The sequence below is a fragment of the Triticum aestivum genome, chromosome 4B (genome assembly GCF_018294505.1).
Source record: "Triticum aestivum cultivar Chinese Spring chromosome 4B, IWGSC CS RefSeq v2.1, whole genome shotgun sequence".
Taxonomy (NCBI): domain Eukaryota; kingdom Viridiplantae; phylum Streptophyta; class Magnoliopsida; order Poales; family Poaceae; genus Triticum; species Triticum aestivum.
The window spans coordinates 391,272,711-391,297,428 of NC_057804.1; the positions used below are offsets into that span (position 1 = coordinate 391,272,711).

The 24,718-nt window shown below is 45.5% G+C and overlaps 1 protein-coding gene across 4 annotated transcripts; it reads left to right on the forward strand.

The window, feature by feature from the left end:
• The first annotated feature begins 17,171 nt into the window (after nt 1-17,171).
• On the forward strand, nt 17,172-24,435 carry LOC123092300 (autophagy-related protein 18a). 4 transcript variants are annotated; one of them, XM_044514032.1, is made up of 8 exons: nt 17,172-17,852; nt 18,420-18,513; nt 19,551-19,683; nt 19,835-19,999; nt 20,171-20,974; nt 23,284-23,518; nt 23,608-23,734; nt 23,874-24,435. In XM_044514032.1, exons 4-8 carry the CDS (start codon nt 19,952-19,954, stop codon nt 24,016-24,018), a joined length of 1,359 nt encoding a protein of 452 aa, XP_044369967.1. In that variant the 5' UTR covers nt 17,172-17,852; nt 18,420-18,513; nt 19,551-19,683; nt 19,835-19,951; the 3' UTR covers nt 24,019-24,435. The 4 variants fall into 4 exon arrangements, with proteins under 4 accessions (XP_044369967.1, XP_044369966.1, XP_044369968.1 ...); XM_044514031.1 differs by having other exon boundaries at nt 18,420-19,683; XM_044514033.1 differs by lacking the exon at nt 18,420-18,513.
• Nucleotides 24,436-24,718: the final 283 nt, after the last annotated feature.

The following is a 24,718-nucleotide window of genomic DNA, read 5'->3' on the forward strand; positions in this document are numbered from 1 at the left end:
GGCCGCCTGTCAAGTTTCGTCGCATTCGGAGTCCATCTGATAGCCCAACCGTTAAACTTAGCGGTACCGCTGTCGGTACCTTCGTCGGATGTTTTCGGTCTCCGAAAACCGTGCGGGTCGCACTTCTTCCCCTCTCTTCTCAGCCGAGGCCCTCTTCACAGCCCACTAGACCCACCTACCTACCCCCTCCGCTCCGGACCGTCCGATGGCGATCGAACGTCTCCGAAACGGAGCAAAACCCCCAAACCCTAGCCAAAATCTGCTATATATGGTCACCCCCTAGTCCATTTTGGGCATCCCCCTAGCCTCCACCTACCTCCCTCCTTGTTTTCCATGCAGCCAGCCATCTCCCTCCCTCGGATCTGGCGCTGCCAGCCCGCCGCCGCCACTTGGCAATCAGCCACAGCGCGCGCCGCCACCTGAGCCCCCCCCGCGCCGCCGTTCTCCTCCACCCACCGCGCCCAGCCGCCTCCCCTGCAGCGCCCGCGTGGGCCTCCCCAGCGCCAGGGCCCAGCCGCGCCTTGCCCGACCACGTGGGCCATGGCCCAACCTCCCCTTCCCTCCGGCCCAGCTCCTGTCTCCGCCGACCGGGCTTTGGCCCATGGTGAGCTGCCCCCCCAGCGCCTGCTCCTGTTGGCCTGTTTGCTCAGATTCGGCCCGATACGTTTTTTTCCAGCGTCTGCGAATTTGTGTATTATCCAGTGATTTAATAATTACAGAAAATGCCCCTGTTTTAAACTGCTAATAACTATTTAACCATGCATCCAAATAAAACATGTCTTATATGCAATATGCTTAGAATTTCATCTAGTTTAATAATATGCAACTTTCATGCATGTTTAAAATGTTTAAATTGCTGTTTGCATTATTTTTGCATAAATGCCATGTTAAAATGATTTAATTCATAACTAAATAACCGTAACTCCAATTTTAATAAACTTTATATGTAAATGGGGTGGAAAAATGCCTAGTTTAACATGGTCCACTTTATTTTCCTGTTTAACAACAATAAAATATGTTCTAGGGCAGAACAGTACCAAAACTAGAATATGGACATGAGGATTTTCCGGAATTGTTGTTTGTTGTTTCCGGCCTCATTTAAACTTGCCTAGATAGGTAGTTTCATTATGCTTTACCTCTTGCCATGTTTAACAACATTTAATATTGTTTGGTAGCTTAAACGAGATCAACTAAATAATTGATGTGGTGTTTCGTCAATATGCAACTCGTTGCATATTGAGCTCCACTTAACTTGTAGTATTGTTTGTTGCACTTGCCATGCCATGCCTCATTAAACCGGACATGCATCATACTTGTTTGTGCATCATGCCATGTTTATGTGTTGGTTGTTTACCATGTTGTTTGTTTCTTTCCGGTGTTGCTTCTTAGTTCCGGTTATGTTGCGATTGCGAGGATTCGTTCGACTACTCCCGTTCGTCTTCTTCATGGACTCGTTCTTCTTCCTTGCAGGATCTCAGGCAAGATGACGGCTACCCTGGATCTCACTACTATCATTGCTATGCTAGTTGCTTCGTTCTATCGCTTTGCTGTGCTACCTATCATCTGTTTGTTGAGCCATCCCATATTGCCATGAACCTCTAAGCTTTGACACCTTTCCTATGCAAACCACTGCTTGGCTATGTTACCGCTTTGTTCAGCCCTCTTATAGCGTTGCAAGTTGCAGGTGAAGTTGAAGATTGCTCCTTGGTGGACAGGATTTTGGTTGGGATATCACAATATCTCTTATATTATTAATGCATCTATATATTTGGTAAAGGGTGGAAGGCTCGGCCCTATGCCTGGTGTTTTGTTCCACTCTTGTCGCCTTAGTTTCCGTCATACCGGTGTTATGTTGCCGGATTTTGCGTTCCTTACGCGGTCGGGTGATTTATGGGACCCCCTTGACAGTTCGCTTTGAATAAAACTCCTCCAGCAAGGCCCAACATTGACTTTTACCATTTGCCTCACCACCACCTACTTTTCCCTTGGAAGTCGCTCTCTCGAGGGTCATCTTTATTATAGCCCCCCGGGCCAGTGCTTGTCTAAGTGTTGGTCCGAACTAGAGCCCTTTGCAGCGCCCCCTCAGGGAAACTTGAGGTCTGGTTTTAGTTGTACGGATTGCTCATCTGGTGTTGCCCTGAGAACGAGATATGTGCAGCTCCTATCGGGATTGTCGGCGCATCGGGCGGCTTTGCTGGTCTTGTTTTACCATTGTCGAAATGTCTTGTAAACCGGGATTCCGAGTCTGATCGGGTCTTCCTGGGAGAAGGTCTATTCCTTCGATGATCGCGAGAGCTTGTCATGGGCTAAGTTGGGACACCCCTGCAGGGTATAATCTTTCGAAAGCCGTGCCTGCGGTTATAGGCAGATGGGAATTTGTTAATGTCCGGTTGTAGACAACTTGACACCAGATCCGAATTAAAACGCATCAACCGCGTGTGTAGCCGTGATGGTCTCTTCTCGGCGGAGTCCGGGAAGTGAACACGGTTTCTGGGTTATGCTTGACATAGGTAGGAGTTCAGGATCACTTCTTGATCATTGCTAGTTTCACGACCGTTCCATTTGCTCTCTTCTTGCTCTTATTTGCGTATGTTAGCCACCATATATGCTTAGTCGCCGCTGCAGCCTCACCACTTTACCCTTTCCTTTCCTTAAGCTTTGCTAGTCTTGATACCCATGGTAATGGGATTGCTGAGTCCTCGTGGCTCACAGATTACTACAACAACAGTTGCAGGTACAGGTTTATGTGATGATCATGACGCGAGAGCGATGCTTGCTTGCGTTGAGTTCTTCTTCTGCTTCTTCTTCGATCCGGGGATAGGTTCCAGGTCGGCAGCCTGGGCTAGTAGGGTGGATGCCGTTTGAGTTTCTGTTTGTGTTTCATCTGTAGTCGGATGATGCTCTTATGTATTGTAATGTTGTATTCGTGTGGCATTGTATGCCTTATGTATGTATCCCCATCTATTATGTAATGTTGATGTAATGATATCCACCTCGCAAAAGCGTTTCAATATGCGGGTCTATCCTTGGTGGGACCTTCGAGTTCCTTTTGGATAGGGTCGCATATTGGGCATGACATCCTTGTTCCATAATCCATCAAAAGAAATTCACCCAAAACTTGAAAACTTCACAACACAAAACTCAATAGAAATCTCGTGAGCTCCTTAGAGAAAGAAAACAAAAGACTACTTTAAGGTACTGTAATTAACTCATTATTTATTTATATTGGTGGTAAACCTACTGTATTCCAACTTCTCTATGTATTATAAACTATTTTACTAGCCACAGATTCATCAAAATAAGCAAACAACACACGCAAAACAGAATCTGTCAAAAACAGAACAGTCTGTAGTAATCTGTAACTAACGCAAACTTCTGGAACTCTAAAAGTCCTACCAAAATAGGAAGTCCTGGACAATTTGTCTATTGAACAGCATCAAAAAGAATCAATGCAAAAGCACGTTCCTGTGATTTAACAAAATTATATTCGTGCGCGCAAAGTTTCTGTTTTTCAGCAGAATCAAAAATCAACTATCATCGTAGGTTATCCTATAGGTTCTACTTGGCACAAACACTAATTAAAACATAAAACCACATCTAACCAGAGGCTAGATTGATTATTTATTCCTAAACAGAAGCAAAAACAAAAAACAAAAAATAAAATTGGGTTGCCTCCCAACAAGCGCTATCGTTTAACGCCCCTAGCTAGGCATAAAAGCAAGGATAGATCTAGGTATTGCCATCTTTGGTAGGCAATTCTTCAATGAGGCATCTATCTTTCTTAGAAATTTCTTTCTTTCTAGTAATTATCAAATTCTTAGGAACAAGATCGAAAAATTCATTCATAGCAAATGGTTCCTTAATGATGGCAAAAAGATTGGGATGAACACTTATAGATTTAAGATCCGCAGTTTCCTTACTAGACGATTCACCCTTATTCTTAGGAACATAAATAAGCTTAGTATTTTTAGTAGACGAACTTGGAGTGTTTTGTACGGAAGAAAAAGCGGTTCCCAAGTTGGTAATGATACCCTCAAGTTTATCGATTCTTGTGGAATCTAGATTTATTTTCTCATTAACTATGGGTTCTTTTTCTTTAAGATTTTTCAAAGTCATTCCTACCTTAGATTCATATTGGGTAATTTGATTGTGGATCTTTTTATCAAGATTTTCAATTGATTCAATGGTAGCAACTTTATTCTCAATAATTTCAAGTCTTTGCATAACATGCTCCAAAGTTAACATAGTTCCATTAATCAAAAGAGGTGGTGAGCCAAATAAATCTATTAAAGCATTATAAGAATCAAAAGTATGGCTACCCAAGAAATTCCCTCCAGTAATGGTATCAAGGATATATCTATACCAAGGATTAGCACCTACGTAAAAATTACAAAGAAGAACTGAAGTAGATTGCTTCCTGGTAGATCTATTTTGAGCATTGCAAATTCTATACCAAGCATCTTTTAGATTTTCTCCCTCCCTTTGCTTAAAATTTAGAACTTCATTCTCGGGAGATAACGGAGAAGATATGAGACTAGTCATGACGACAAGGTAAACAAACTAACGCATGAGCAAACAAACGGACGAGGAAAAAGGCAAAGGGAAAAGAGAGGAGGAGATTGGGAAGAAGAGGGTGAATAAAACGGCAAGGGTGAAGTGGGGGAGAGGAAAACGAGAGGTAAATGGCAAATAATGTAATGCGAGAGATAGGGATTGTGATGGGTACTTGGTATGGTTGACTTTTGCGCAAACTCCCCGGCAACGGCGCCAAAAATTCTTCTTGCTACCTCTTGAGCACTGCGTTGGATTTCCCCGAAGAGGAGATGATGATGCATCAAAGTAGCGTAAGTATTTCCCTCAGTTTTTGAGAACCAAGGTATCAATCCAGTAGGAGGCTACGCCCAAGTCCCTCGTACCTACACAAAACGATAGCTACTCGCAACCAATGCGATTAGGGGTTGTCAATCCCTTCACGGTCACTTACGAGGGTGAGATCTGATAAATATGATAAATAATATTTTTGGTATTTTTGATATAGAGATGCAAAGTGAAAAATAAAAGGCAAAGTAAAAACAAAGCAAGTATTAAAGTAATGGAGATTGATATGATGAAAATAGACCCAGGGGGCATAGGTTTCACTAGTGGCTTCTCTCAAGAGCATAAGTATTCTACGGTGGGTGAACAAATTACTGTTGAGCAATTGAGAATTGAGCATAGTTATGAGTATATCTAGGTATGATCATGTATATAGGCATCACGTCCGAGACAAGTAAACCGAAACGATTCTGCATCTACTACTATTACTCCACTCATCGACCACTATCCAACATGCATCTAGAGTATTAAGTTAAAAACAGAGTAACGCCTTAAGCAAGATGACATGATGTAGAGGGATAACTTCATGCAATATGATAAAAACCCCATCTTGTTATCCTCGATGGCAATAGTACAATACGTGCCTTGCAACCCTTTCTGTCACTAGGTAAGGACACCGCAAGATCGAACCCAAAGCTAAGCACTTCTCCCATTGCAAGAACTACCAATCTAGTTGGCCAAACCAAATGGATAATTCGAAGAAACTTGCAAAGATAACTCAATCATACATAAAAGAATTCAGAGAAGATTCAAATATTATTCATAGATAAGCTGGATTATAAACCCACAATTCATCGGTCTCAACAAACACACCGCAAAAAGAAGATTACATCGAATAGATCTCCACAAGAGAGGGGGAGAACATTGTACTGAGATCCAAAAAGAGAGAAGAAGCCATCTAGCTACTAACTATTGACCCGAAGGTCTGAGGTAAACTACTCACACTTCATCAGAGAGGCTATGATGATGTAGAAGCCCTCCGTGATGACGGCCCTCTCCGGCAGAGCTCCAGAACAGGCCCCAAGATGGGATCTCGTGGATACAGAAAGTTGCGGCGGTGGAATTAGGTTTTTGGCTCCGTATTTGATCTGTCGGGGGTATGTAGGTATATATAGGAGGAAGGAGTACATCGGTGGAGCAACAGGGGGCCCACGAGGTAGGGGGCGCGCCCAGGGGGCGCGCCCCCCACCCTTGTGACCACCTCTTTTGTTCCTTGGAGTAGGGTCCAAGTCTCCTAGATCACGTTCGGTGAGAAAATCACGTTCCCGAAGGTTTCATTCCGTTTGGACTCCGTTTGATATTCTGTTTCTTTGAAACACGGAAATAGGCAAAAAAACAACAATTCTGGGCTGGGCCTCCGGTTAATAGGTTAGTCCCAATAATAATATAAAAGTGGAAAATAAAGCCCAATATAGTCCAAAACAATAGATAAAGTAGCATGGAGCAATCAAAAATTATAGATACGTTGGAGACGTATCACATATTTAGTTTAATCTCGTTTAAGCTACTCAACAATATTAAATGTTGTTAAACATGGCAAAAGGTGAAGCATTATTAAACTAACTATTTAGGCAAGTTTAAATGAGGCCGGAACAACGAACAACAATTCCGGTAAATCCCCGCATGTCATTTAGTAATTTAATGCAAACAACAATTTTAACCATTTAAATGTTGTTATCATGGTGCGGATGACATGCACAAGTTTTATGCGATTTTTATGAAAATGTTGACATGAGCATGTTATGAAGCATTTGGTCACCATGGCGGAACGAAAAGGGTGCCACGACAGCGAATCCGAAAATGATGCCACGGCAACATATCAGTTCCGGTAGCTCACGGAGATACCGGTGCAAAAGGAAGTGGGCGAGAGCGAGGCATGCAAGGATGGTGGGGTGATCCTGGTAATCAGGTTTCCACGGGACGACGGCAAAGGCAAACGAGGAGGAACGTGCAAAGACAAGTCGGGCATGGTGCAAACGCGAGCATCTCATACAACAAAGCATTCGTTCATGGGTGTTGTCTTGGCGGTTATACCTTTGAAGCGTGCGTTTTCGGACGAAACGAGTATGATGGGATGTAGTTGAAGTAGACGTTCTCGCAACGGGCGTAGTGTGGAAGTAGTGGTACTCTCGTTCTTGGCGACGGTAGTGGTACATCTTGTAGTGGAACTTGGGCGTAGTGGTACACGTTTCGTAGATGTTCGGGGGCCGGTAGTGGTACACGTGTCGAAGAGGAACTTGATGAATCCATGTTCTTCGGGTCGATGGTAGTGGAACTTGGCGTCCCTAAACTTGGCGATCCGGAGACGTCTGTGGTTCTGGGTCTGGCAACCACAAAAAGGCAGCAACAAGGAGCAAGTCATGGAGACATCTTTGGCTGCTCACGGTAACAACCTTGATCAGGGCTAGCGTAGAGGAATGCGGCAGCAGCAACAAGGTGAGGCAGAGGCGGCACAAGACAAAGATGGAGAGGAGGTCAGGGTCCTCCAGCTATAGCTGCGAGCGGGGCGGAGCCAGGACCGGAGTTGGAGGCGAGGTGGAGCGGTGCAGGGCGTCGGGAAGGCGACGTGGGAACCAGTGGGGAGGCGCATGCCTCGGTTCCAACAACGACGCAGAAGAGGCAGGGGAGGTCTACGTGTTCGTGCACGGCTGGTAGAGCTCCTCGAGCAGAGAAGAAGCCGACGGTGGCTGGGGTGAGGGTCGACGGCGCGATGAGGAGGTCGAGATCGGCGCGCGGGATAGCTAGATGTCGAAGAGACTCTCCAGCCGATGCGTCGAACAACGAGGCAGGCGGGGCTTGAGTGGCTTGCGCGAGGGAGGAGATCGACCGAGGCGCTGTAGAAGCGGCGCCAGGGGACGAGCACGGCGGCGATCGGGCGGTAGCCGGCAACGGCTCTGGTGGCTGGCATGGTTGAAGGAGGAGGCGAACGGGCGCGGGGACGGGCAGAAAGGCGGCAGGGTCGCGCGCAGGGTGGCCCTCCTGTGGTGGCAGCGTGCGTGGGAGATCGAGAGGGAGAGAAGGACATCAAGTGGAGGGAGATGGGGATCGGGCTCCTGGCGGCGCTGGAGGGATCGAGCAAGGGAGCAAGAGGGGGGTTCAATTGGGCTAGGGTTAAGAGGAGTCCAGAGGCTGGGCCTTGGTGGGCTGATTGGGTGGCCTGGTCGCAAGTTGCGGCTGGGCTGTAGGAAGGGTAGGGAGAGAGAAGAAGATGGGCCACACAGATAAAAAAATCATGGATGCAAAATAGTTTAGAAACGAGAGGGATTTATAATGCAAGTTTGTTGCGGTGGCTTCCAAATAAATGGAATATTTTGTTATAGCTCCCTTATATTGGGAGGATATGTTATAAAGAGAAATCACCATTGTGATCATCCCTCGATTTAAATGGACCGTAGATCCATACAATTTTATTTAGGTGAGTATTTATAATTAAATGACATAATGGCATGATGACATGATGCAATGCAAATGATGCACACGACGAATCTTAGAGTAGCTAGAAGTCTTCTGCAGCGTCGGTCTCGGGGCGTCACATCGGACTCCTTAATTTTAATCTGATGATATCCGTAGTAAGCATCGAGGAAACACAGTGAGTCATGTCCCGCGATCGCATCAATGACATGGTCAATGCAGGGCAATGACAAGGATCTTTAGGGCAAGCCTTATTGAGGTCTTTGAAGTCGACGCAAAGGCACTAGGATTTATCTTTCTTCATTACCATGACCAAGTTGGCTAGCCAATCTGGGTGTTTGATTTCTATGAAGAACCCGGCTTTAAGTAGTTTGGCTAGCTCCTCCCCCATAGCTTTTCGTTTGGGTTTGGAAAATCGCCGCAATGATTGCTTGACTGGTTTGAACCCTTTGATTATGTTGAGGATGTGTTCGCCTAATCTGTGTGGGATTCCAGGCATGTCCGAAGGGTGCCAGGCAAAGATGTCCTAGTTTTCATGTAGGAATGCGCGTAAGGCGGCGTCTACCATCGGGTCCAGCTGTGCTCCGATGGACATTGTATTAGGATCCGTCAGGTGAACTTGAAATTTAACTATTTCATCTGCTAGCTTGAAAGAGGTGGACTTAGGTCTCTTGTCGAGAATCAGATCATCCTTGTCCATCGTGGATCGTAGGGTTAGTTCTTCGGCCGCAAAGGATTCAGATAGTGCCTCGAGGGCCAAGGATGCGGGTTTTTTTTCGGCACGGAGTGCTTTATCCGGATCACTCGTAACTATGATTATTCCATTGGGAACTGGCATTTTAAGCTCCATGTACCCATAATAGGGAACGGCTTGGAAGCGTGAGAAAGTGTCCTGCCCTAGAAGGGCCTGATATCTGCTATTGAAGGGAACAATGTGAAAGAGCAACTGTTCTGACCTGTAATTTTCAGGCATGTTGAATACTACATCAAGCTTAATTCTCCCCGAACATCATGCTTCTCAACTAGGGATGATGCCTCGAAAGGTTGTATTGCTTTGCTCGATGCGTGTTCTATCGACCTGCATTTTGTCGAGCGTGTCTTTGTAAATGAGGTTAAGCCCACTGCCGCCATCCATGAGCACTTTGGTAAGTCAAAAGTCATCCACAATGGGGTTTAATACTAAGGCGGCGGGTGCTCGGACTGATCGGGCCCTTGGTTCGTCGTTAGCGGTTAAGGTTATTGACGCATCGCTCCATGGGCTCACTGCAGTTACTTGGTGGACTTTGGCGAGTTCGCGAAGTGCCCTCTTATGCCGATTACTTGAAGGAAAAGTCTCGAAGATCGTAAGGACGTTAAAATTGTCATCTTCCGGAGAGTGTTTCTCTGGAGTGACGGTGGTGAGTGATACGTCCATTTTGCATCATGCTTTTATATCAATATTTATTGCATTATGGCTGTTATTACACATTATATCTCAATACTTATGGCTATTCTCTCTTATTTTACAAGGTTTACCATGAAGAGGGGGAATGCCGGCAGCTGGAATTCTGGCTGGAAAAGGAGCAAACATTGGAAACCTATTCTGCACTACTCCAAAAATCCTGAAACTCCACGAATCCTATTTTTGGAATTAATAAGAATTATTGAGCGGAAGAAATACATCAAGGGGCCCACACCCTGGCCAGGAGGGTGGGGCGCTCCCCCTATCTCCTGGGCCCCCTGGTGGCCCCCCGGTGTCCATCTTCTGCTATATGAAGGCTTTTACCCTGGAAAAAATTGTGGGCAAGCTTACGGGGAAAAACTCCGCCGCCACGAGGCGAAACCAATCTAGGGCTCCGGCGGAGCTGTTCTGCCGGGGACACTTCCCTCCGGGAGGGGGAAATCATCACCATCTTCATCACCAACGATCCTTTCATTGGGAGGGGGTCAATCTCCATCAACATCTTCACCAGCACCATCTCCTCTCAAAACCCTACTTCATCTCTTGTATCCAATCTTGTATCCAAACCACAAATTGGTACATGTGGGTTGCTAGTAGTGTTGATTACTCCTTGTAGTTGATGCTAATTGGTTTACTTGGTGGAAGATCATATGTTCAGATCCTTAATGCATATTATTACTCCTCTAATTATGAATATGAATATGCTTTGTGAGTAGTTACGTTTGTTCCTGAGGACATGGGTGAAGTCTTGCTATTAGTAGTCATGTGAATTTGGTATTCGTTCGATATTTTGATGAGATGTATGTTGTCTTTCCTCTAGTGGTGTTATGTGAACGTCGACTACATGACACTTCACCATTATTTGGGCCTAGAGGAAGGCATGGGGAAGTAATAAGTAGATGATGGGTTGCTAGAGTGACAGAAGCTTAAACCCTAGTTTATGCGTTGCTTCGTTAGGGGCTGATTTGGATCCATATGTTTAATGATGTGGTTAGGTTTACCTTAATACTTCTTTTGTAGTTGCGGATGCTTGGAATAGGGGTTAATCATAAGTGGGATGCTTGTCCAAGTAAGGGCAGTACTCAAGCACCGGTCCACCCACATATCAAATTATCAAAGTACCAAACACGAATCATATGAGCGTGATGAAAACTAGCTTGACGATAATTCCCATGTGTCCTCGGGAGCCCTTTTCTCATTATAAGAAATTGTCCAGGCTTATCCTTTGCTACAAAAGGATTGGGCCACCTTGTTGCACTTTATTTACTTGTTACTCGTTACAATTTATCTTATCACAAAACTCTATTACCTACAATTTCAGTGCTTGCAGAGAAAACCTTACTGAAAACCGCTTATCATTTCCTTCTGCTCCTCGTTGGGTTCGACACTCTTACTTATCGAAAGGACTACGATAGATCCCCTACACTTGTGGGTCATTAGTGAGGATGGCCTCCCCACTTTTAGCTACCTGCCGGAGTACCCAACATGCTCAAAGGATGTGAGTTGAGTCTGTGCTTGGTGTCGCATGTATCGGACAGGGCTTGTCGAGGAGTTCGTCAAGAACGGACCTGTATCCCGCAAAGGGTTTGTTTTTCTTGCCGACGGGCTTATGGTCGGATGCCTCGTGAGGGTGTATCCATTTTTCCCGGGCAGTACATTGCTTGAAGGCAGCAGGTTCCAACTGGGTTTTCTGGGCCTTCCATGTGCTTCCCATTGCGCAGTACTTCCGTACTAAGTGCGATAATTCTGTGAAACTCTATATGCGATGGTGATTGAGGGCATTCAAAATTCCCTCGTCGGTACAATTGCGATGAAAGACCAAAACTGCATCGTCATCGCAGCAATCTTTAATCTTGTTTTTGGCAAGCAGGAACCTGGCCCAAAAGTGGTGGACCATCTCCTAAGGTTGCTGTCGTACATACATCAGGTCATATATGTCTGGAGGGCCTGAACTACTTGGAGAGTATTGATTGTGGTGGGTGGGTGGGTTAAAACTCGAATCCCGACCCAGGATTGTATCCGGAGTTTGTAAAGTCTCCGAGGTCACCAGTTCAGGTCCAGGAAGATCCAAGTGCTCCCCGGACTCAATGTTCGACGCTGAGTTTAGGGGGCGCCGAGTCCACCCAAAGGAAGGGTACCCGGTTCAAGGAATTCAGAGGTCCGCCCATAGCTTGTCTTTAGTTCAGGAGAAGAAGTGGTTTCGGCTCGTTCCTCGACGACCGCTACCAGGTGAGTGATCAGCGGGAGACTGATTTCCATTTGGTCAGGTTTAAGCCCGATCCGATCATTGGCCATTGAAAGCCCCAGGGCGGCGATGCGATCTAGCAGCTCGTTTAAGGTCAAGGTGTCTGCCAGATCCATCTTTTCGGAGTATTCGAGACTGGTGCAGGGGTGGTGCTTGGCGATCGCGGGGGACGTTGTCGTCTTGATGGCCATGTAGGCACCCACGATGAAACCGCCGAGCTGGAGGACCTGTCCTGAAGTTAGGCTCCTTCCAGAAGTGATATCGTTGTTGATGACAAGGCAAGCCACAGATCGCTTTTCGTGACTACACAATGGAGCTCTCAATGAAAGCACCATTGTCGGTGTCAAAACCGGCGGTTCTCGGGTAGGGGGGCAAGCTGTGAGTCTAAGGATCGGTGGTAACGAGGGACAATAGGGACACAGTATTTACCCAGGTTCGAGCCCTTTCAAAGGAGGTAAAACCCTACGCCCTGTTGTATTCGATGAGTATAGGGGTTACAAGAATTGATCTACCTCGAGATCGTAATGGCTAAACCCTAGCCGTCTAGCCTATGATTATTCTGATGGCCTCTACGGACTAAACCCTCTGGTTTATATACACACCGGATGGGCCTAGGGTTTGTATAGAGTCGGCTTGCAGAGGAAGGAAACATTACACCCGGACACCAAACTTGCCGTTCTACACACATAGGAGTCCTATCCTGACACGGAGGATAATCTTCTGCTTTGTCTTCACGGCCCATCAATCCGGCCCATATCGACTAGTCCGGACACCCGAGGACCCCCCAAATCTAGGACCCCCTCAATCATCTCCGATGGATTCCCTAGTTTAGTTCGTGTGCGATGTGATTTGCTCTGTCCGCACAACATCTACACTCTGTCTACATAAGAACAACATATATACTTATAAGAACGTGATTGCATAACCAAATTAAACATACAATCACATAAGTGACTACACACATAACATTTGCACTCACCAAAGTAAACAATTACATGCATACTAAACTAGGAGAAACGGTCATCTAATCATCTACTTCTTGTTGCGAAGTAGGCACTTCCTCATGTCAATGATCTGCCTGTACATCTCGTAGCTCGTGTATGCCTCCTTGGTCGCGTGCACGACATGAGCTTTGTCAAGTTTCTTCATCCAGGCCGAGTGCCAGGCACGCTTGTCCTTGTTGCAGGAATCCTTCATGTCTCTGTAGTAGCAGTCGATGATGGCCTCGGCAAGGTGAACCAGTGAGTCCTTCTCATGCGTCTTGCTGCCACAGATCTTGTATTGGCCCTAGATGTTGTCAATGCCCAAATATGTGAGAGAGTGATTGAGTGTTGAGGAGACTATCTTTTGAAGCACAAGAGCAAGGAGTTCATCATCAACGAGACTTCAGTTCCTTAACTCTGCTTTGTCCTCCATGCCAATTTTTTATCTTGGTAGTTTGCTGGCACCTGCTGGAATCTTAAAACAACTGGAGAGAATTCAGAGACAGTGTCTATGGAGAAAGCATAGGGATGAGCCAGCTCCATCCTTGGCTGCTTGGGATCTCATTTGTAGGCCCAAGAGCAAAGGTGGTTTGGGAATTTTGAACCTGGGGGTGCAGAACATGGCACTGTTGCTCAAGCATTTGCATAATTTCCTAAATAGGAGGGATTTGCCTTGGGTATCTCTTATTTGGGACACATATTATCATTCTTCAGTGCCTCAGGGTACTGACAGTTGTGGTTCCTTTTGGTGGAAGGATATTTTTAAGCTGATGGACCATTACAGGAACACAACTTGGGTTCAAGTTAATTCTGGGAACACTGCCCTGTCTTGGTCTGATAAGTGGAAGCTTGGTGACTAAGTTGAGCCTTTGCAGATTAGGTTCCCTAGGCTTTTCTCATATGTGAAAGGTCCCTGGATCTCTGTCTATGAAGCTTTTCAATCTCAGGATATGGTTAACATGTTTCATCTTCCTCTATCTGCACAAGCTTACCAGGATTTGTTGACAGTGCAAAATCTTATGGTCTCTTGTAGTAGAGATTTGGAGGCTAAGGACTGTTGGTTCTGGTAGGGGACATGTAATGCTTTCAAGCCCAAGCTGTTCTACTCAATTATGCATTCCAACATGTCCTTTAACCCTCTCCTTCTATGGATCTGGAAATCTTCTTGCACAATGAAAATCAAAGTGTTTGCTTGGATGTTAATCATGGACAGGTTAAATACCAAAGACATGGTGGACAGAAGGCATTGGCATATGGATGATGGAGCTAACTGCCTCCTTTGTCACTCGAGGACTAGAGAGACCAGGAATCATCTGTTTTGAATGCAACTTCAGTGTCAGAATATGGAATTATCTGCAAATCACATGGTCACCTGGGAATGACATGTCTGATATTGTTTTGCAAGCCAAACAGGACTTTGCAAAGCCTTTCTTCACTGAAGTTGTGTTTGTTGCTTGCTGGAACATATGGATAATCAGGAATGCAAAGGTGTTTAGGCATGAGAGGCAGAGCTTCAACAAGTGGAGGGGTGCTTTCATTCATGATATTCTGCTAATGCAACATAGAGTTAAGGCTAGGTACAAGGAAGAGCTTCTTAAGTGGATTTCCTTTCTACCTCCATGAGGTTTTGTATCTCTAGATCTTTAGTATTTAGTTTTCTTTTTTCTGATTACCTCTTGTAATCTTTGTATATTGTATACTTTTTCTTGGTAATAAAGTTTAAATGATGTGGGGGGCTTTCCCTACAGTCACCACTCAAAACAACAACAACAACATCTATTACCTTTTGGAGAGCGGTGTCTCCTAGATTGGTTAGGTGTCACTTGGGAGCCTCCAAGATATGGAGTTGAATAAATGAGTTTGTACAGGCAAGGAGATCGTCTACTTCGTGAAGATCTAACCGAGTGACGCTAGTCCTTCGTGGGTGTAAGCCATGATGGCATAGACAAGGTTGCTTCTTCATGGACTCCTTGTGGGTGGAGCCCTCCATGGACTCGCGCAACCTTTATCCTCTATGGGTTGAAGTCTCCATCAACATGAGTGTACGATAGCACCACCTATCGGAACCATGAGAAAAATCACCGTGTCTTCGTTGCGTTTGATCTTCTCAAAACTCCACCCATTTTCTTTCTTGCACTTGCATGTTATTTACTTCCCGCTTCCCATACTCTAGATATGCACGTGTAGATTGTATTGCTTGCCACTTAACTTGTGCTAAAGTCTGTCTAAGTACCAAGAAAATAAAAAATTGCACCCTTTGCCTTGTTAGTGCATATTCATACCCCCTTTAGACCTATCCTTTTGATCGTACAAGAAGAGGGTGAGAACACCTGTCCACCATATTACAAATGTGACTACTCACAGTTCATCCTCTCGTATAACCATTGGAACATCGACAACACATCACTCATAAACTTGCTCGCCATTTACCATTCCAGCCCCTTGTCTAAAACCTTCCTAATTACACTTTGCATTGAGGGCATGACCTTCTCGAACACACCATCGTTGCGGTGTTTCCAATTTTGCCACAACACCAAGGTGACGAATTTTAGTAGATCTTCGAAGATTTGTAGCGAGTGAAGGGAGGTGCCCCAAGGAAGCAAGCGATCTTCCGAGGATGGCATTGAATCCGGTTGCCCCCCATGCAGTCAAGGTCTCAAACCAGATCGCCCTAGCAAACGGGCAAGCAATCAACATGTGGTCTATGCTCCTCGGCCTAGTCACACAATGGGCATGCCTCCTTGTGTGGCAATCCACTGATGAGACCATCAGATGTCCAACATCTGTTCCTAACCAGCAGAAAAATTTGCATCTCTATGGAGCTCTCGATTGCCATGTAAACGTTACTCCCAAGTCAAGCTCCCGGCCCATGAATAGACTGGTGTAGGCCGAGTGCACAGAGTACTGACCTGAAGCCTCCCAAGCCCATGTTACGATGTCTGCAGCCATCTCCCAGAGTGTCAAATATTCGGCCAACCCATCTGCCGAAAGATCAGGTCTTAAATCTCGTGGCTCGCAATCCGATTTGTTGGCAAAACAGAAAACAAGCATATGTCACGTACTTTTTCCATTAGTTACTGATGATCTTGGCACGTGTCCTAGTAAGACCAGTAAGCGTGCATGTGTAACGTGCACGTCTTATAATCTACAATAAAAACATCTATTTTGAATTTTAGTAATTATTGTTTAGCGAGTTTCTTTTATCGAGCCACTTAAATATGTCCCATGTGCAACGATGTGAGCACGTGTAACACACGTCTTCACATAAAATTCACGATCACATAAATGTATTACAATTAGTTATAAAAATACTCAAGAAACAGTAACTAAGCAACATCCTCTACAATTAATTCTTTGATGGTTCTTTCTTAAAGATCAATCTAATTACGCGGTCTATAATGCTTAGGTCTTTGTTCCATTGCTGGTTAGAGCTTAACTTCATGCATACTTCAAAATATGTATCAAAAATCGCCTCCTCGGTTCAATGTCATCCTACATATGCATTTATACAACAATGTTATAAAAACAAATCATGTGCAACATGTATACCTAGTTACTTTTCAAATAACGATACACCATAATAATTATCAAGATACATACAAAATATACTCCCTCCGTCCCAAAATAAGTGACTCAACTTTGTACTAGCTTTAGTACAAAGTTAGTACAAAATTGAGTCACTTATTGGGACGGGAGGAGTACATGTTTAGAAGTATCGGGTAAAAAATTCCCATAAAGTACTCCATAAAATTTAACATCCACATACTGCAAGATGAACTGCACGATTACAGAATTTGAATATATTAAAAAAATATCAATTTATATCAATAGTTCTATAAAAAATTGAAATCATTAAATTATCAGGATTGAACATCAGTACAGACACAAGCGTTCATATACACACGCATACACTCACCACTATGAACGCACACACCCACACCCTACCCCGATGAGCATCTCCGAAAGACTGAATCGGCATATCATCTTGAAATTTACGAAGTCACTGTAGTCACCTCGTCGTCGACGGGAACGTCTCCTCCCACTGAATGCGTATCGCCAAAAATTAAAATCATTAAATTATCAAGATTGAACATTTCTTTTTAACCCCTGCCCTATCTACAAGAAAAATCGCACGACTCACAGCTAAACAGGACACGCTCTAATAATCCTTAAAAAAAGACACACTGGAAAAAGAAAAATGGAGGATAACGCCCAGAGCTCCACACTCACTCTCACGGTCTCAACCCCGTCACCACCACCGCCCCGCGAGTTGTCTCCCAGCCGTTACCCATTCCGTACTCGCCAACGCCCTCTCTCGACCTTGTCCCTCCTCTTCATCCCTACCTTCAGCGCGAGGACTCACACGCCCTGCTCTTCCCCGGCCCGTCCCGTCGAATCCGGTCGCCGAAGTGCACGAGGAGGCGCTCCAGCTCGTCATGCTCGCGGGCGAGCCAGCCTTAGGCGCCGTCTGAGGCGGACGCGGAGGCGCGGGACTCACCGGCGGCGACGCCCTGACCCGCCTGGCCTCACCCGCGGTGAGACACGCCGTCTGGCATCCCCGCGCCCAGCTCTGAGTATGAAGGCGTGGAGCAAGATAGCGGGCCACGGGCCACCGTGGCCGTGGCGGCGGGTTGTGGTGGTCGGCCTCGGGGAGGCGGCGACGATTGCGGCGCTGAGCGGCTCCATGGCGAGCGCGGGGCGGGAGCGGTGGAGGTTGGTGTGGCCACGGAGAAAGTTAAAGAGCGAGAGCGTGAGGGGCTGGCCATCCTCGCGCAGCCGGTTGAAAGGGGGCTTCGATCCCGTCTGATGCAGTTATTCCTGGGGTTCCCGTATAAGCGCTATCTACGGTGCCTCAGCTCAGCCTACGTACGGCGTCGCCCATGGATCCTCATGTCATGTCAGTTTTGGAATCAACCCCCCCCCCCCCCCCCAAATCAATTTGGTATCCTACTTTAGGGCCATGCAATGCCAATCCAGGATATGATTTGTCACAATAAAAGAGATAGGGTGGTCTGATTGTGCAACATGAACTCTAAATATGTGTACCTCTTAGTTCTAACTACAATCAAAGAGATAGTGCGGCCTCCTTCAGAATAAAATCTGGATATTGATTTGAGTGGATGTCAACCAAGTAAAATGTTACTATCTGGGAGTAGATCAATTGTAGCAGGTATTGAAATGTATTCTGCCTCGTGGTGACCAACCTGACTATCTGTTAAATACTTATGAGTAGATGAATAATCAAGTGCACACACATTTGCTCTTCAGATGTTCCTGAATAGAACATGGAACAGGAATAACTCGGTTGTCCATATATTTGTATTCTTTATGGACTGCTGAAACTAAATCTTGAAATACAGAAGCTCGAGTTGTATCTATGCAAGCCTGTCGGAATTTCTTGTTGCATCCAGCATTGGTGATTAATGTTGATAGGTTTCTGATGGTTAATGTTGGCTCGTTGCAGTTCCAAGGCGATCACAAGGAAATCTTGTGTTGGGGTACTAAGTACTTACAGGCCAAATGTATATGTTGGAATGCATGCTGGGTGCTTCAGATTGGTGATATCTTGCTCTTTATAACAGGCTATTTCCAATGATTTTTGTCTTAGTCGTCTAGGACATGCTGGAACTATCTATGCCACTTCACAGTGCTAGCATCAGTAGTTTTGATGTTGTGAACTTACTCATCTCACAAACATTAGGCATAGAAATGTATTTTTTTCTCTCTTATTAGTTTAGTGCATATGTCCAATGTAAACCAACTGACAATGGCTTTGCCACTCTTAAGTAGAAATTCACCTCAGCTAGGTGAAAGGGCCATAGGCGTCTAGTTATGCTGGATTTGCTTTTAAAGCATCGATATAGGTAATCTAAGCGACTTGTTGCTGAAGCTAACTTCACAATGTGGGGTGGTCAACAAAGCCTTATATTAGTGATCTAAACGCCTTATATTAGTTTACGGAGGGAGTACTCCCTCCATCTCACAATATAAGATGTTTTTGCAAGCTATGTTAGCTTGCAAAAACGTCTTATATTATGGGACAGGGGGAGTAGTTATCAATGGAATAGAGCAGTACAGTTTGAGATTCTTTGGCACAAATTGTTGACACCAAGGACACCGAACTCTCAGTTCAATACCTTCAGCATCTCATATTTTCCCCCAGCATGCGTGTCTTCTCAATTGGAATGATGTAATTAAATAGAGCAGTACAGTTTGAGATTCTTTGGCACAAATTGTTGACACCAAGGACACCGAACTCTCAGTTCAATACCTTCAGCATCTCATATTTTCCCCCAGTATGCGTGTCTTCTCAATTGGAATGATGTAATTAAATATATGGAGGTGTGATGTACTATTTCTGCTGCTGGTGCAGCATGCTATTCTGTACTAAATGGAAATAGTATTTGTATGCAGTAACGATTTTGTACTGCCAAGCCTGTGAAAAATCATGCTAATGCAACTTATATTTACAGAACCCCATTGTCTATAATTGCTGGATTAATGTGGATTGGCATGAAAAATGGACAATCTTTTATATTATATGGTGATGTGCAACCTTATTGAATCTTTTTTTGAAGCCATTTTTGCTATGCAGGTGCAATTGCATACACAAACTGAAACACAGGCAGAAGGACTGGTGTGCACTGAGACTGAGACTGAGACTGATAACCATGACTGGTCACTGGTGTGCACGCACCCAGCTCATGGCGAAAGATACTAGAAAAAAGGTGAGGTTTTATCTCGTTAGGTGGGTTTCCATTGGCCGTGGAAAGCATACCTGGCCGATCTGATGGGGCTGCCTGCTGCTTCAAAACTCAGGCAGATTACTGCATAATTGTCTTGTTGTAGCCTGGCCGATCTGTGAATATTTTATTGTAGGTGAAGAAGGAGCGGCCGCCCACTCGACGGTGTGGTGCAGGGCGGCGAGGGAGCCCGGCAGGGAGGCGTTGATGCGGTGCAGGGCGGCGACTATACGATGCAGGGATCGAGGTCGCCATGCAGGGAGGCGACGGTGCTGCTGAGCTTCGTCTGGGGCGGTGCGAGGTTCAATTTCCTTTTTCTGCGAGTTGGTTAGATTTGATTAGCGTGAATTGAGGGGCTGCGGAGGCGGGGCGGGGTGTTATAAGGACTCCTCATTTAATGGGAAAAAAATCTTTCTCAAGTTCTCCGAAAACAAAATCTATCTCTAGTTCTCCCTTTGGTACCAAATTTCAGGAGATACCCGCTGCTTCTAATCGAATCTGGAGAAGACAATCGCATATCCTTGTTCCCATGGCGTCGACAGACCCACCTGCCGAGAGGAGGAGGCCTGCTCCTCCGCTGCCGTCCCCTATTGTCCACCTCTCCTTCAGCAGCGACGCGTCCTGCTTCGTCGTTGCCGGCACCTCCAGCGTGCATTGGCTTTCATGCGACACCTTCAGCCTGCGTGGCCTCTACCAAGAAAAAGATGCCAGAAAGACCGTCGCCGCAGCGGCCGGCGATATGCTTAGCCTCAAGGAATCAGCATGCGCCACCGTGAGCCGCGTCAACAGCACCAAGTTCTTCATCCGGCGTTGGAAGCCGGGATACATGAACTACCACTGGCGGTACTTCGAGGGGGAGAAGACATACACCGGAGGCGAAGATGACGTGCGGGCAGTGCGCGTCCACGGCGCGAAGACCGTCGTCGTGCTCGTTGACCGGCTGGAGGTGCTCGGCTGCAGGACCAAGGACACCGAGGACAAAGAGCTTTGGTTGCTGCACTCAGTGGTGACCGGGGGCAATCCCCTTGGCCTCTGCGCCGTGTCGTCAGGCGCGTCCTTCGCGTTCGTGTGCCCCGGCGCCAGGGATGGTGAGGTGCACGTCGAGCGGTGGTTGGACGAGGGGGAGGTCGCGGCGCCCGTGGTGGCCATACGTGCACACTCTTCCCGCCTTGCGTCCATTGCCATGTCTTGCGACGGCCGGCTCGTGGCCACAGCTAGCGTCAGGGGCACCCTCGTGCGCATCTTCAGCGCCACCGACGGTGCGTTGCTCCAAGAGGTAAGTGGCGGCGCGTAGATCTAAGATCGCCGGTAGTCAACGATGCCTATCAAATTATGTCTTTTTTTTTACGATATCAGATTATGTTTTGTCAAATTTTGTTGAAAGGAAAATTGAAATAAGAACAAATAAATAAGAAGAAGAAATCGTGCATACACAAAGCTGTCCTATCTTTCCAAGGATAGAAGAAAATAGAATGATTATAAGGAGGGTATAACACATGGCACAAACGCAAGATGACATGTAGGTCAACTGGTCAAGTAATGGAAATGAAAAGCAATTGACTAAATCTACTGATTATAGCTCAAATAGCTCTTCCAGTACCTTGTGCAACTCTACAAGGTTATGCCTTGAAACGATTATTTTTTTGTCCTCCGCTGGTTATTGAAAACTCTCAGTTGCTCATCATCCTGAACATAAAAGGAGATATCACACAGCTGTAAAGATAACAGCATCGTCCAAACTAGGAGGGCTTGTAGTTAGTACGTTTTCAGATCAGCAGGAGAGCGCAATCAACACTAGGAATAACATAATACTACTTTTGGAGACTAAAATGGTGTAAACTTACCTTTGGAAAAGGAGTATATAATTTATTTCCGAAGAGTTTCGCTATGCCATTGGACTTTGAAGGCTTCCGCCCTTGTAGTCCCCCTACCAGCCTCTTCAAGGATGATGCCTGAAAAAATACAAATTTCAGCCAAGTACAAATTTTTAGCCATTGCTATGGCAATCCCACCAAAAACGAAATCAACTCTCCAAGACATTATTGCAAAGAGAAGTAGCTCACAGGAACAATGTAAATTCGACTGCAGAACATCATGCAACAAGGGTGAGAATGACCCAATTATGTTTGTTACCTACTTCGCTAAGGTAGAGCATTTGTTAGGCTAACAATTAAAAGCATTGCCTATTTTGGAGGGTGCATTTAAATTGTGGTGGCTTCATAAAAGCACTTACATTATGCTAGTTTTTGACATATAAACTTACGGCAAGATTCTTCTGATAGTTGTGACAGCAATATTTTACTAGATTTGATAATTATTCTCTGCAACCAACTAGATTTGATAACAATTTTCTGCAACCAACTGCAGGTTTGTTAATCGTTCTCTGCAACTATCTACAGTTTAGTGCAGTACAGTAACAGCAACCTGGCACCCGGCAGTCTTTGCCAGACCTGTCTGGAGTTGGGCACCTGGTAAGGCCGGCCAACCTGGATCAGCTAAGACAAACATTGTTTCGACCAGGTCAGGCCAGGCCTTGCTTGCTAGCAGGCTTATAATGTTGCACTTACTCTCACCTTGATCTGGCACATAGACTAAGCATATATGGGATTGCTTTTGCATTTTCATCAAAAAAATAAAAATGATGTGAGGTCACGCAAGTAGCATACCAAGTGGTCAACTGCTAACTTATCCAGCTATATCAAACCTATCCCTTACTCTATGCTAATTATGTGGGATAAGCACAATGAACAGAGACCGTGGGAATATTTAGCAGGTTAGGTTAAGCAATGTATACATGTTATCAATGCTAAAAGTTTCTTTCACTCCCAGAGTAACCCATCATTGGTAATACAAAACAAATGAGGGAACGGCCAAATGAGGATACAAAAGAGCAAGGGAAAACAGCATGATACTTTTGCAGGTCTCTTCCGGTTGAAGACCTCATAGATGCAATAAACTAGGCACACACTGTGCCATAACTAATACCTACTCCCTCCGTTCCAAAATAGATGACTCAACTTTGTACTAAAGTTAGTACGAAGTTGGGTCATCTATTTTGGAACGGAGGGAGTAGATGGCTAGATGAGCACAAGAGACAATTAAAAAGCTACTCCCTCCGTTCGGAATTACTTGTCATAAAAATGGATGTATCTACAACTAAAATACATCTAGATACATTTATTTCTTGGACGAGTAATTCCGAACGGAGGGAGTAGATGGGAGAATGAGAATGTTTTCTCAATCAGTTGTAACAGAGAAAAACCACGAAACAAACACATATTCTTGAATAGATTAGCAAGAAATTACCAGTGGAGACAGGCGAGAGAGATTGTGAAACACCAGCTCGGGTTGACTTTAATCCGTAGAATTCATTCTTAGTTGTTCCAAGCAGATTTGTCCATGTTTAAAAGAAGAAGACTTCCTGTTGTGAATTTAAGTTCTAGCATTTGTGCACATTGAGTTCTTCACGCATATGTTTCGAGAAAATGCAAAAACAAGATGTGTTCAGTACACACATTGCTTCTTGTTTAGGGTACGGGCTAAATGGGTAAATAACTGTTATTTTCATGTCCGTGTCCCTGTTAGCTGAGGAGAGGCAGAGACGGAGCAGACATCCACTGCATCGCCTTCTCTCCGGATTCAAAATGGTTGGCGGTCAGCAGCGACAAGGCAACCGTGCACGTGTTCAGCGTCAATATCGATTTGCCAAGCCTGACACCGGAGGACAGCAACAGTCCCGGCGGTCTCCAAGCAGCCCCGGCGCCGTCGTCTCCAGCAGTAGCTACAGCCAACAAGAGGTCGTCGTTGTCGTTCGCTGGAGGTAATATACTCATAGACTCATAACTCACACGTGTGAGTTCAGGTCTCCAAGCACAAAGTTCATCTTGATTTGACATCCAAATCCTGCAGGATTCTTGCCGGGCTATTTCAGTTCAGAATGGTCGTCGACTCAGATCCGCGTCCCTGAAGGCACCAAGTACTTGGTCGCGTTCGGCAGTCAGCCAAACACCCTTCTCATCCTCGGCATTAATGGACGGTTGGTCAAATATATACGACTGTACTTGAATTTGCCGTTGCTCATTTGAGTTTATTTGCTCTGAACTGAAGTGCACTGTTCCAGTCGAGCTTATTTGTGACACTTTTCGCCTGACATTTTGCGGCTGTGGTTTGTGCAGCTTCTACCGGTGCCGATTCGACCCGGAAAAAGGAGGCGTAGTGGACGTGCGGCACAAAGGGACGCCTTGTGGGAGTGTGGGACAGGACGTGGAGTGCATCAACTTCATGAATCCGAGCAAGAAAACATCTAATTCGAAGCCATAATATGGCAGCTAGCCTTGTTATCTTTGCTTTCTCATTCATCTTCGTCTTTCTGAGGGATGCAGATTTGGAACCTCCAGGGTATCCTTCGACCCTACTTATAGTTCAACTAAATGAACTAACTTGAATTCTGAAAAGTTAGTTCATTTGATTGAACCAAAAAGGATCGGAGGGTACCCTTTAGGTTCCACATTTGCATCCCCAGTCTGTCTGAACAGTAATAAATGCACTACTGTGTGCAGCCCTGCGCCATTTTGGAACGCTGCATGATTTTGTTTTTGTTCAATGCATTTTGTTACTGTTGTTTGGTGCGTACGCACGTCTGTTTGCTAGCAGTCGGTACTTGCACTCATGATCATGGTCTGATGGGCATGGTGACAACCTCCCCCACCCCGACTAATCTTGATCAGATCGACCACATCTCGTAAGTATTCTGGGGTGCACTGTTAAACAAGGATGTGTTCTGGGACGAGAACCTTGTAGAGGACACTCAGGTTATGGCGGCGTATCACTGCCTTCTCTTTGCATCAAAAGAAAATGGCAGGTTGAGGGACAGAGAAGATCAGAAGATTGAATACTTCGCAAAAGAAAGGACTACTGGCAATGATGCCTATGGTGAGAAACACATCCCCACTGTGCTTACTTCTGCTAATGATAAAATTGGTACTATTGCACATGATGTGGGTGTGGACTTAGGACGACC